General features: G+C 47.0%; 1 protein-coding gene across 12 annotated transcripts in view; it reads right to left on the bottom strand.

Moving 5' to 3' along the window:
• The window catches only part of Dhx30 (DExH-box helicase 30), a 31,031-nt gene that overhangs the window by 2,980 nt on the left and 15,798 nt on the right, over window positions 1-12,253 (bottom strand). For 11 of the 12 annotated variants that reach the window (XM_052187145.1, XM_052187144.1, XM_052187143.1 and 8 more), the window contains 7 exons: window positions 9,335-9,465; window positions 8,824-8,934; window positions 5,472-5,773; window positions 4,906-5,026; window positions 4,028-4,177; window positions 1,308-1,460; window positions 162-998 (listed from right to left, as the gene is read on the bottom strand). In XM_052187145.1, the coding sequence (XP_052043105.1) occupies window positions 162-998; window positions 1,308-1,460; window positions 4,028-4,177; window positions 4,906-5,026; window positions 5,472-5,773; window positions 8,824-8,934; window positions 9,335-9,465 (1,805 nt within the window). Of the gene's footprint in view, window positions 1-161; window positions 999-1,307; window positions 1,461-4,027; window positions 4,178-4,905; window positions 5,027-5,471; window positions 5,774-8,823; window positions 8,935-9,334; window positions 9,466-11,445; window positions 11,676-12,253 lie in introns of those variants that run through there. The other variant, XM_052187142.1, reaches the window with a different exon arrangement.

Here is a 12,253-nt window from a genome sequence, read left to right as displayed (position 1 = left end):
ACTCTAGCCCTCACATACTTGTCACACACAAAAGCATGATTATTCCCTATTTTTTTACCAAGAAGACAGGCTTGGGAAGAAAATAATGACCTATCACAAGGATGGGGAGGAGGGAATCCAAAGGAAAGCTCCAGACCCTGGGGGATAGGGGTGTCCCTCACCTCATGGTGCCGATGCCGGTGTGGGTACTGATGTTTACCCAGCTTGGCCAAGATGTCCTCCAGGTAGTGTTCCTTGACGGGATACATAAAGCCAGGTACCTTGATAACAGGGCAGCCCCCAAAGTATCGGGAAAAGCGCTCATTATCTCCCGTAGCACTCATGAGCACCAGCCGCAGGGCTGGGTTGAGCCGCTGCAGGCCCTTGAGCAGAATCAGCAGGAAGTCTGTGTTCACATCCCGCTCATGGACTTCATCCACAATGACGTGGCTCACACCCTCCAGGCTGGGGTTGCTCTGCAGCTTCCGAAGCAGGATACCCACAGTGCAGAAGAGCAGCGCCCCACCTCGGGCTGGGGGCTTGCTTTCCAAGCGTACCTGGAAGCCCACATTCCGGCGCAAGGAGGGGCCCAGTTCATGGCTGACCCGCTGTGCCACAGACACAGCTGAGATTCGGCGAGGTTGTGTGATGATCACATTGCAGCGGGCACCTCGACCCTCAGTCACATAGCGCTCCAGTAGCAGCTGAGGGATACGTGTGGTCTTCCCACAGCCTGTGTCCCCAGAGATGACTACCACTGGGTGTTGTTCAATGGCATTGAGGATAGTGTCCCGATGAGGGTCCACAGGTAGCTGGGGGGCCTCCTGCCAGATTGGCCCTCTTCTCCGCCAAAGTTCCAGAAGGCTCTGGCTCAGGCGCACCTCCTCTGCTTCTGACAGGGGCATGTATGGCTTGCCTGTGATAGGGTCACTCAAGGGCCCTGAGTCCTTGCCTAAGGGCAAGATGTCATCACTCTGCAGCCGGAGTTCTGGGGAAATCCATGAACTGTCCACGGGGTACTAGAAGATGAAGAAGCAAGTAAAATTACAGCAAGCCTGACATCCTCTGTCATACAGTCAGTCAGCCCCTCCAAAGGAGTCACAGGAGTTATATATGGTTAGGGCCCAACCCACAAAGCAGAGAACTTGGGCTGTGACTGTCCTGTGACTGTCCTGACACCCTCGTAGGCATGACCAAAGGGGAATAAGGCATGACCCAGGGGAATAAGGCTCCCTGCTCAGTGGGAAAAGAGGATTCCTATGCCTGTTGTGGGCAGAAACAGCCTCCAGTCCAGAGCAGGAGCCCGTGGGATGGAGGACAGTGCTTACATGATTCAGGAAGGCCTCTATCTTGCGAAGGATAGGCTCAGGCACCTGGATGGTACATGGCCGGCGCTGGGTCTCGCCCAACTCACGCAAGGAGGCCAGGTTGTACATGGCGTGGGTAAGCGGCTCATTGTTCCTGTCCACAAGGCCAAGGCTCTGTAGAAGGATGTGTCATAGCTCAGTCTATGCTCCCAGACCAGACGGGCTCAGAACCCGAGGGATGTGGTAAGCAATCTGTCTTCTAGATTTGTGTTTTAGTGAATAAAGGAGAAATGAGTTAATCTACACAAAGTTATTAAAAAGCCAACTAGTTAAAATTAATTTAAGAACTAAACTTTAGTCAGGTATGGTATTGCTGCTTAAAATCTCAGCACTCGGGAAGTAGAAGTAAGAGGCTTTCACAAATTTCAGGCTAGCCTGGGCTATACAGTATAACTCTTATCTTAAAAAAAAATTTTTTAACAACTAAATCTTGCCCAGGCAGGGTGGCTCAAGAGCAGCCTCCTGTGGTGCGTCCACAGCCTTCAGGTATCCCAGCTCAACTTCAATCCCACCAACTCCCAACACACACCTGAGACAGCGAGGCAGGCCCTTGAAGACCCTACTCCACAAACTGTGTAGACTTACCATGGCTTCCCCACCCAAATCCTGCTAGTAACTTTCTAGACAGTGCCATCTGTGATCTCATCAATACAGAAGTGCATCAAATGTCCCATGAACGTCTGAACATGATGAAATAGCCCCTTTAAACAAAATGCTTGTGCACTTCATTACGTGCTTACAATCATCACCTGATGAGATGAACAGCATGACCTTCAGACAAATGTGGGTTCAGCATTTGTCTTACCTTTGTGTTTCCCTCATGTCCAATGTCTCACCAGTCTCACCAGCTTTTCCTCCTAGCTCAGTCCATGCTCCCTCCTGAAGGACACCTTTCCACTTCCTCTAGCTCTGCTATCACTACAGACCTAGTGCTTCCACCACAAGAGGCCTGAGGCGCCCCCCTTTGTTGTCTGCATGTGTCAGCTGGTCGCCTAGCTACTTCCCAGCACTGTAGCCCCTTCCCAGACAGCTTCTCCCACACTATGGGACTTGTGCATATGAACTGAAATTGTGGTTCCTAAACATCCCTTCTGAGACCCAGGTCAGCACATCTACTTCCTGATTTCACCTCCTGTTTGCAACTCATTTTTTTTTTAACTGAATTGTTTTGTTTTTTGTTCTCGTCCTTTATCCCCTCAGAGACAGAGTTTCTGTGTGAAGCCCTAGGTGTCCTAGAAACTCACTCTGAAGACCAGGATAGCCTGGAACTCAAGAGAGCCACCTGCCTCTGCCTCCCAAGTGCTAGGATTAACTCTGACTGCTGAGATTGAAGGCATGCACCACCACTGCCACCACCCTGCCGAGTTTTTGTGTCTACCTTTTTTTTTAAATACAGCTTTGCTAGGTAGGCCAGGCCAGGCTTAATCTCATGTCGATCTTCCTGCCTTGCCTACCAAGTATTAGGATAATAGTACACAGTGCCACCAATTCACGAGCTCCTCATATTCCCCAAGTTGACAAGGGTACCTTTCACCATCCGAGGGATTTAAGACATGGTTCCCAAAATTCACCCGACCACTCAGTAAGCAGTTTCATTTTACCTTGTGTAAACCGAAACTGATCCTTCACCCCCATGTATCAGATGAACTTCTCTTGTTAACTGGGCACAATGTTAATTCCAAAGCTGTGGCATTAGCTACTGCCAAAGCTCCTTCGAGAGAATTGTTAGAGTGTAGTGGTATAGTGGCCACCAAGCATAAAGAAAACCCTACATTCAATCCCCAACACAAGAAAAAAAAACAAAAAGTTTGCCAGGCTTACTGGTATTCACCAATAATCCGACCATCTGGGATGCTGAGACAGGACTGTGAGTTGGAAGCCAACCTGAGCTACATAGCAGGTTCCAGGCCAAGCTGAGATATAGCATGGACCTGTTGCAAAAGGAGGCAGGTAGAGGGCAGGCTGGGGATGTAGTTAAGTTGGTTAGTTAGCTGTCTAGCATGTGAAGCTCTGGGTTTGGTCCCCAGAACTGTAAGGTAGCAGGCCCCTGGGAGGTGGATGCAAAAAGACCAGAACTCAAGCTTATCCTCCACGGTGTAACAAGTACCAGGTTAGCCCGGAATGCACCAGGTCCTGTCGTGAGTAGGGCATGTTTGCGACCGAGTCTGATGACCTGATTTTGATTGTTGTGATTTATATGGTAGAAGGAATGATCTTACTCAGGCATATTTCCTCTGACCTCCACATGTGTGCCATGGTGTACACAGTAAGAAAATGTTTTATGGCTGGAGAGATGGCTCAGCGGTTTAGAACACTGATTGCCCTTTCCAGAGGTCCTGAGTTCAATTCCCAGCAACCTCATGGTAGCTCACAACCATCAGTCATGGGATCTGATGCATCTGAAGACAGCTACAGTGTAACCATCTACATTAAATAAATAATTCTTTAAAAAAAAAAATTTAAAAAGGGAGGAGGGGCGCCAACTTGCCAGATGAAGGACACACTGCCATCACCTATGTCGCTGTGCAGAGAATGGGACAGCAGACATCAGAACAGCACTGACAACAAGCAAGGATGGGCTACCAGCTCCTTTCCTACCTGCGGTGTACAAACACTCCAAGGCCTGGTGGGTCTTACTACCTAGAAAAGTAGACCGATCTGTCATAGATGAAGGGACTTACCTTCAGTTTCTTGCAAGCCAAGGCTGCTGCTTTATTCTCAGCCTCAGCTTTGCGGCGCCCTTTGGCGACAAAGGTCATGGGACAGGGCCAGAGCAGAGTGAGTGTAGCTAGCTTGGTCTTGGTACCCACAGTATGGAACTGCATGAGGTTCTATATGGAAGATAAATAGGAAGTTACGAAAGGCAGGGAAGGGAAAGAGATTGTTAGGTCATCTAAGCATGTCAAGGAACCCAGAGAGGGACTTAACCATGATCTCTACAGCACCAAAGAGCCACAGACTAGGGACAACCAGGCATGGTTCTGTACTGTGACTTCCCTTTTGTCTGCTTTCTGTCCTTCACCCAATGACCCTGTGTGACCCTAGTTCTGAGCCTGCTTCTCAATCTCTGCAGTAGAAGATGGGGTTCATGCAGTGCCACTAGCTGTCTTCCTAATCCCCATCCAATTAGCACTTTCAGGCAAGTCTGGGGCTGAAGCTGTAAACAGGAATCAAATTCCAGGCATGCCCTGACAGAGTAAAGGCTCTACCTCTTCCTCAGTCCTGAGAGCCCTGCTGCAGCATCAGTGATGTCACTTACAGTCCAGGACTGAGGCACCCACTCCTACTCTTTCATACTCCTAACCCGCCACCAGTCCCAGATCAGGGTCTTCCAATCAGCAGTAACCAGCCTACACCTGGTGTGGCTGTTTTCACTTCTCCTCTGACCCTGCGACCTTATCCTTCCCATCCATCAAGGATCCTAGGTGGCCTAGGTAGGAGCTGAGACAGATACCTTCAGCCCTGCCCCACACCCAAGGCCTCTGTCCTGCCTAGCCTTGGGGCACAGGCACAGACAAGTGGGCTGCTCAAGTTCACACTTTCAGGAGAGCCGACTCACCTTAGCTGTGGAGGAGGATGTTGCAATCTGAATCACTTTGGCCAGAAGGTTCTTGGGAAGTGGAAACTGGGTCAGAGCTCTAATAGCACTGTCATCATCTGTCATTTCAAAGGAGCCCCCCCTATGAGGACAAACAGTTGAGGTAAAGAAATCTGTCTTCCTAGGCAAGTTCTCTGGGCCTTCAAGGTTGGGACATAGTGCTGATGTAACAAGGAGGTAAGAAGCAGGAAATGACAGGCCAGGCTCGACTGCCTCTTCAGTCACACAGCAGAGCCCACACTCCCCCAGCTCCCCAGAGGGAAGCAAGCAGAGGGAGATGGTAAGCAAAGCAATCACTGTGTGAACTGGAAAGAAAGGTCATGGACAGTCTGCAGGAGCCCAGCTACAGCCCAAGACAGCAGAGTACTATCTCATCCCATCCCCTCATATAGGGGGCAGCACACTGAGCAACAAGTTATGATGACTAAAGTGTTGAGCAGAGTCCTCCCATATCTAAAGGCTCAGAGAAGGTCAATCCTATGTCAAGATGTGACCGGGTATCCTGCATCCCTGGGTAACAGCAGTACCTTGAGTCCCTGAGTGGGTTGTGGGAGTCTTGCTGGGTCATGGACAGAAACTCCGTCACATCAATGGTCCCCTCTTCTAGCTCTTCCTCCTCATCTTCCTCTTCCTCTCGGCCTAAGGATCGGGATAGTCCTCCAGGACCTGCTGGCCGAATATTCTCAGGATTCAGCTGCCGCCAGGAAGTTGGAGGCATGGTGGGTTCTGGGCGCCACCAGCTGTCAGCTGGAGACCCAAAACGATCAGCTAGCACTCGGTATTTGGCTGCATCAAACAGCTCATTCCGTGGTCCCAGCAGACCCCAGCCCTGTCGGGTAGAGAAAACTGCCATGATCATACCATCATTACACCTCAGTCAGCTTGTGCTGGGCTGCTATACACCTCAGCTCTGGCCAGAGATGGGAATAAAAACACACTTAAATCCAGGCATGATGGTGTACCCCTGTTATCCCAACAATGGAAGCTGAAAGAGAAGGATACAGGCCAGCATTACTACAGTGAAACCATCTTAAAAAACAGTAACAGAAAGAAAACGAAGGAAAGAAGGACAGAAGAAAGGGAAGGAGAAAAGATTTAGAAATGTCTAGATCTGTTAAATAAGGGGGCAAATGTCTGAAATCCTGTCTCTCAAGTCAAGGCAGGAAGACCACTTGAAGTTGTAAATAGCCTGACCTGCAGGACTTGTTCTCAGTAAAACAAATAAAAGTGAGACATGAAATAAGCTAGTTCACTACAGACATATCTTCAAAAATGAAACAGCAACAGAGCCCCCAACCCAGTGACTCACTCCTGTAGACACAGCACTCACTGAAGCAGATAAACAAAAGCTCAAAGCCCAGCTGGGTTCCATAGTTTGAGACCAGCCTGAACAAAACAACCAAAGCAACAAGCAAATAACAACAACAACAAAAGCCCATAAAACAAAAAACAAAAACAACCAACAAAAAAAACAAGGGGCTCACGCCTTTAATCCCAGCACACAGGAGGCAGAGGCAGGTGAATCTCTGAGTTTGAGGACAGCCTGGTCTATAGAACAAACCCTAGGACAGCCAGGGCTATACAGAGAAACCCTGTCTGGAAAAAACAAACAAAAAACCAGGGAACCAGAGGAGCATAAGGTACAGCACACAGTGATCTACAAAGTCATAGAAACAAGGCAATTAGGAAATGAGTGGCCCACAATAACACACAGATACCATTCCTAACACAAGAACCCTGATAGACTCACATACAATAAATAAATCTTTAAAAGAAAAAAAAAAAACCCTGTTAGAAATATACTACAGACTAATCCAAAATGTTTTTAAAACCGTCTATAAAATAAATATTCAGTATAGATTCAAAAGTCAACAAAGTTGCACAGGTGTTTACTACAGTAACATAGCCAACAAAGAGATCAAGAAGCAGGCTGCAAAGATGGCTCGGCCTATAGGAGAATGTGCTGTTTGCACAGAGAGCCTTCCATCAACAACAGCTTAAGATCTGAAGCTTAGGCTGGAGAGATGGCTCAGTGGTTAAGAGCACTGACTGCTCTTCCAGAGGTCCTGAGTTCAATTCCCAGCAGCCACATGGTGGCTCACAGCCATCTGTAATGGGATCCAATGTCCTCTTCTACTGTGTCTGAAGACAGCAACAGTGTACTCAAATAAATGAAATAAATAAATCTTAAAAAAAGAAAAATCTGAAGCTTGTTTCTTAGGCACTATATTCACCTGAACACACTGATTCACATACACATATACATACATATGCTTAAATGTAAAGCGTGTGGGTGCAATAGCTAGGTGGTTAAAATCACTAGATACTCTTCCAGAGGATCAGAGTTCAATTCCCGGCACCCACATGGAGGGTCACAAACATCTATATGACTCCAGTCTCAAGGGATGTGTTGCCCTCTGCTGGCCTCCATAGGTACCACATATACACATAAAGAGGTAAACACCGATCGATACAAACACACAAAGTTAAAAATCTTAAAAAAAAAAAAAAAAGAAAAGAAAAAGAAAAAAGAAAAGAGCTACAAAAAAGTAGTCAGTGGCAGAAAGCTTGCTTGGCATGTGCCCTGGGTTCAATCTTCAGGAAAACAAACAGAAAAAAGAAAACAAGAAAAAATATAAATTTTAACAGTAACAAAATGAATAATATACCTGGGTTAAAATGTTTGTCCTAAGGAAATAGAATACTTGGATACTGAAGACAATAAATATAGAATAAAAACACGCTCAATGAAATCCCTACCAAAACCACAAAGAAAATGTCAAACACAAAAACAAAAGTTCTAAAACTCACAAAATACACAAAAGCCCCCAACAGCCAAAATAATCTTAAGAAATGTAAAGTTAGAGAAATTGCACTTCCTATCTTAAATATAAAGTTGTTATAATCAAAGGAACACAGGAGCTGGGCGATGGTGGCGCACGCCTGTAATCCCAGCACTCTGGGAGGCAGAGGCAGGCGGACTACAGAGTGAGTTCCAGGATAGCCAGGGCCATACAGAGGAACCCTGTCTTGAAGAAGAAAATAAAAACAAATCCAAAAAAAAACAAAAAAACAAAACAAAAAACAACAAAGGAACACAGGGGTAAGGTATCATAATCTCTGTCCTTTCCTGATCTTCAAGAGCACCATGCACAAATGTAAATACATACTATATAAATATCTTTAAAATCTTCTCTCTCAAGCCAGTGGTGGTGGCCACACTTTTCTCCTAACACTCAGGATTGATGTCCTGACACTGGGCAGGCACCTCCTGCTCTACAACAGTGAATCCGGACAAGCCGGGGCACAGTGAGACCTCCTCTGAGAAAAGGAAACAGTGGGTTTTTGCTTTCTGTTTAATTTTACAATAAGACATAGGCTGGGGAGGCAAACAGCTCTATCAGTAAAGAGCTTGCAAAATAAACATGGAAGGCTGGAATTCAATCCCCAACTGAGGTAAAACTCCAGCGAGTGGTGGGGCATATTTATCACCCCAGGGCTGGGGACAGACAGGTTGATCATGGGACATGCTAGCTAGCTAACCAGGCCAGCTGTGCTGAGGCACACCTTTAGTCCAAGCACCCAAAAAGCACAGGCAAGTGACTCTGTGTGTTCAAGGCTAGCCTGGTATACATCAGTAGTTCTCAGCCAGCCAAACTACATAGTGAGACCTTGTCTCAAATAAGCAAATGAATAAACAGAAAAAGCGAAGTAAACAACTCTCAGGAATGACACCCGTAAAGGACCTCTGAATGACACTAGGAAACGGGAAGGGCTCAGTTCAGTTGATGCCTGAACCTTTGTCCCTGGAACCAAGACTACTGCAAGAGAGAGCAAGGCTAAGCCTCCCAGGCGTGGGCCTCCAGCAGAGGCGCTCACCTTGAAGAGTTGGCAGGCGGCTGCTGCGGCCTGCCGCTCAGCATCGATCTTTTTGCTGCCGTAGCCTTCCACCTCCACGCTCTTGGGCCACTTTATATGCAGGGTGACTTTCTAGGAAAGTGAAAAAGCAAATAAGGAAGTGGGAACAATAGCCAACACCTATAATCCAGAAGATCACGGTACAAAGTCAATTAATTCCAGGGCAGGTTGGGATATATAAGACCCTGTATCAAAAATATATAAGCTGGGCTGCAGAGATGGCTCAGTGGTTAAGAGCACCGACAGCTCTTCCAGAGGTCCTGAGTTCAATTCCCAGCAACCATATGGTGGCCCACAACCATCTGTAATGGGATCCAATGCCCTCTTCTGGTGTATCTGAAGACAGCGACAGTGTACTCATATGTATCAAAAAAATAAAAAATAAAAAAAAAAATAAAAGAAACCCTGAAAGGGAAGAGTAGCCAGTCTCCTGTGGGTCAAACCAGTGTTTCACTTAGCCATCAATAGTCACCTTTTTCTTCGGTCCATTCGTGTGCACATAGACTAGCTTGTCTTTTGCATGTGAGATGCCAAGGGCTCTTCCAATCACGCTGTTGAGAAGGTTTTTAGGTTGTGGAAACTCTTTTAATAGGTCCCTAGAAGCTAAGAAAATAAGAATGGAATAATTAAATTCTTTTTCTTTTTTAAAACTCCATAAGGTAGGCAGGTGGGTAAAGGTGTATAGGGGTGTGTGTGTTTGTGTGTGTGTGTATGTGCATGTCACTCTGGGCTAACGATGTTGGCTCAGTACCCCAAGCACTCAATGGAGTCAGGAGTCCTTGGAAAAGGGCTGAATGGTCAATAAACTCCATGAGTCTGATATCTAAAAGAAAGTACTCAAAAAACCAAACAAAACACAGGGTGGTGGGGATGACATACACCTTTTATCCCAGTACTCAGAAGTCAGAGGCAGTCGGATTTCTGAGTTCAAGGCCAGCCTGGTCTACAGAGTGTATTCCAGTACAACCAAGGCTATACAGAGAAACCTTGTCTCCAAAACAGCAACAGCAACAACAACAAATCTAACCAACCAACTAAACAACAAAAAAGAAACAAAAAACAAAAAAAACCCCACAAAAAACAAACAAACCAAAAATATCTTCCACATATACACAGGAGAGATCAAGACCCTCCTAAAGCAGTTCACACAGTGAGGTCAGATCATGAGACCCAGATTCTAAAGATCATGCCTCCACTCTCAACTAACACAAAGCACTCCACCTAAGTCCTCTCTAAAGCTCTTAGAGAAAGACTCACAGCCAAGACAAAGCATGAACCAGCTCTCCTATCTCCCTGACATAAGGGAGAGGGGCATCAGATACCAGGCCATCTCTTCTATTCCACTTATTCTCTGCATCCTCAAACCACAAATACCTGACAGACCTCATCTAGCAGCAGCTCCTGCCAGACAAGGGCTTAGTTGGACCACAAGGAGGCAATAGGGCCCAGCTCAAAACAAAAGGAAGTACCCATTCGTATGCAGAGTCAAAAACTTTCTGAGGTCTCATTTGTCAGTGTGTGACATTACATTCAACTTACTTACTCCACAGTGGAATTGATTCATAGAGTATCATGTACTTCGCTCACCACAATCATCTGGGAAGTTTTCCCACAGCAGTGGATATAGTATTCTTCAATGGGAGCCTGAGAATGCCAGCAATGTTCAGGTAGAATCTATATTTAATTCTTATGTCTTTTTAAAAATTCATTTATTGCTGAACAGGTATTGAAAACTTTTAATCCCATCACTTGGGAGACAAAGGCATGCGGATCTCTGAGAGTTTCAGGCCAGCCAGGGCTATAGACTGAGACCTTGTTTCAAAACAAACCTTATTAGTGTGTGTGTACACATGTATGTGAGGTCAGAGGATAGCCCTGGCAAACCTATTCTCTCCCTCCACTGTGATCAGGGGTGGGAACTTGGGTTTATCTACCAGACTTGTATGCAAGTGCTTTTACCAGCGAGCCATCTCACCAGTGCTGCATTTTGAAAACATTCCTCTAAAACCTCCAAAATAATCTGATTATCTAGTTTGGAATATTTACCTGGAGCAGACTTCTGTGTCAACTAGCACAACAGGAGGGTCCTGCTGGACAACTCTCCTAAATGCTGTTATAAATCATGTAAGAATCAAGTAGTGACTAAACAGTACCTAGGCAGACTCAAGGAGAGTTGAACCCACCTTGCAGCCTACACTAAGTACACACATGCACAGACACCACACACCCAGATCTTCAAGAAAGTGAAGGCCAGCGAGCTCATTCCACCTATCTTAATGGCCATGATGTTCTCACCAGTTCTGTTTCCTGCACTAATCAGGATGTCGGAGCTAACCCTCAATGCCAACCAACCAGGCAGAAGTAAGATATTTAGTGATTCCCTGATCCATCTACATGCAGGCGCGCAGGGTTCTAGGTGGACCAGGCTTTCTAACAGCAAGGCAGAGACTCACAGACGTAAAAAGTTCAAACTACTTTCAAGAATAAAGCTTTGACCTGCGAGGCCGGGCGCTGTCCCGCAACCCTTGATTGTCTTTCCTAGTCAAGGACGTCGCAGCCAAATCTCAGCTTCACTATCCTCACCGTTCACCATGCTTCCGTCACCCTCCCCAGGCTCGCTAGGGGCCACCTCTGATTCGACATCGGAAGCTTCCTGAGTGCCATCGGAGCGGACAAAGCTTGATGAGAAGCCGCGCGAGCATCCTTGTCGCCCGGCAGCGCGGGGATCAGGCGGCCGGAGGCGCGGAGAGACGCCGGCAGCCAGCGCCATGAGCCGCCTGGCAGCCGCCATCGCGATCCCACCAGTCCCCGCGGCCCCAGACCGCGACAGTACTTTCGAGGGTTCAGCAACCGGCAGCAGTACCGCACGCCCTCTGCTGGCCGGGGGGACTCGGTGCCGACCTGAGAGCAAGGAAGCTAGGAAACAGCTAGGATGCATACCACAGCCTAAACCTCCTCACCTGGAAAACCAAACCACAGACTAGGCATCTGGATCTCAACCAAGAAAGGGAATAGGATAATTTTAGAAATTTTCGCTAGGTATTTGCTCAACGTCCATTCAAAAAACCCAGCTAAGTTCCCTCCAGGTCCTACACATGGTAAATTCCTAAGAGGCTGCTTTGTAACGCCAGACTTGGTAGTTGATACAGTGCTAAACAGGGCACCCATCTCCTATAGGTAACCCTGGTGAAGACTCTAGAACAGGGAAGACCTCTTGAATATAAACTGATTTTATCCCCTGGACTAGAGTCCAGGGAGAAAGCACCTACTTTTGGGCACTGTGCCAAGAACTGAGGTGACTCCACAGTTAACAGTGGATTCCTGCTGTTCGTCACTTGTGTGAAGACTGCAATTCCACTTCCAAACTACCATGCCTGGATTTTATTCCTCT

Source organism: Apodemus sylvaticus, chromosome 7 (genome assembly GCF_947179515.1).
Source record: "Apodemus sylvaticus chromosome 7, mApoSyl1.1, whole genome shotgun sequence".
Lineage (NCBI taxonomy): Eukaryota > Metazoa > Chordata > Mammalia > Rodentia > Muridae > Apodemus > Apodemus sylvaticus.
The sequence above is the reverse complement of the archived record's forward strand: the minus strand, read 5'-3'. Positions and strand labels throughout refer to the sequence as shown.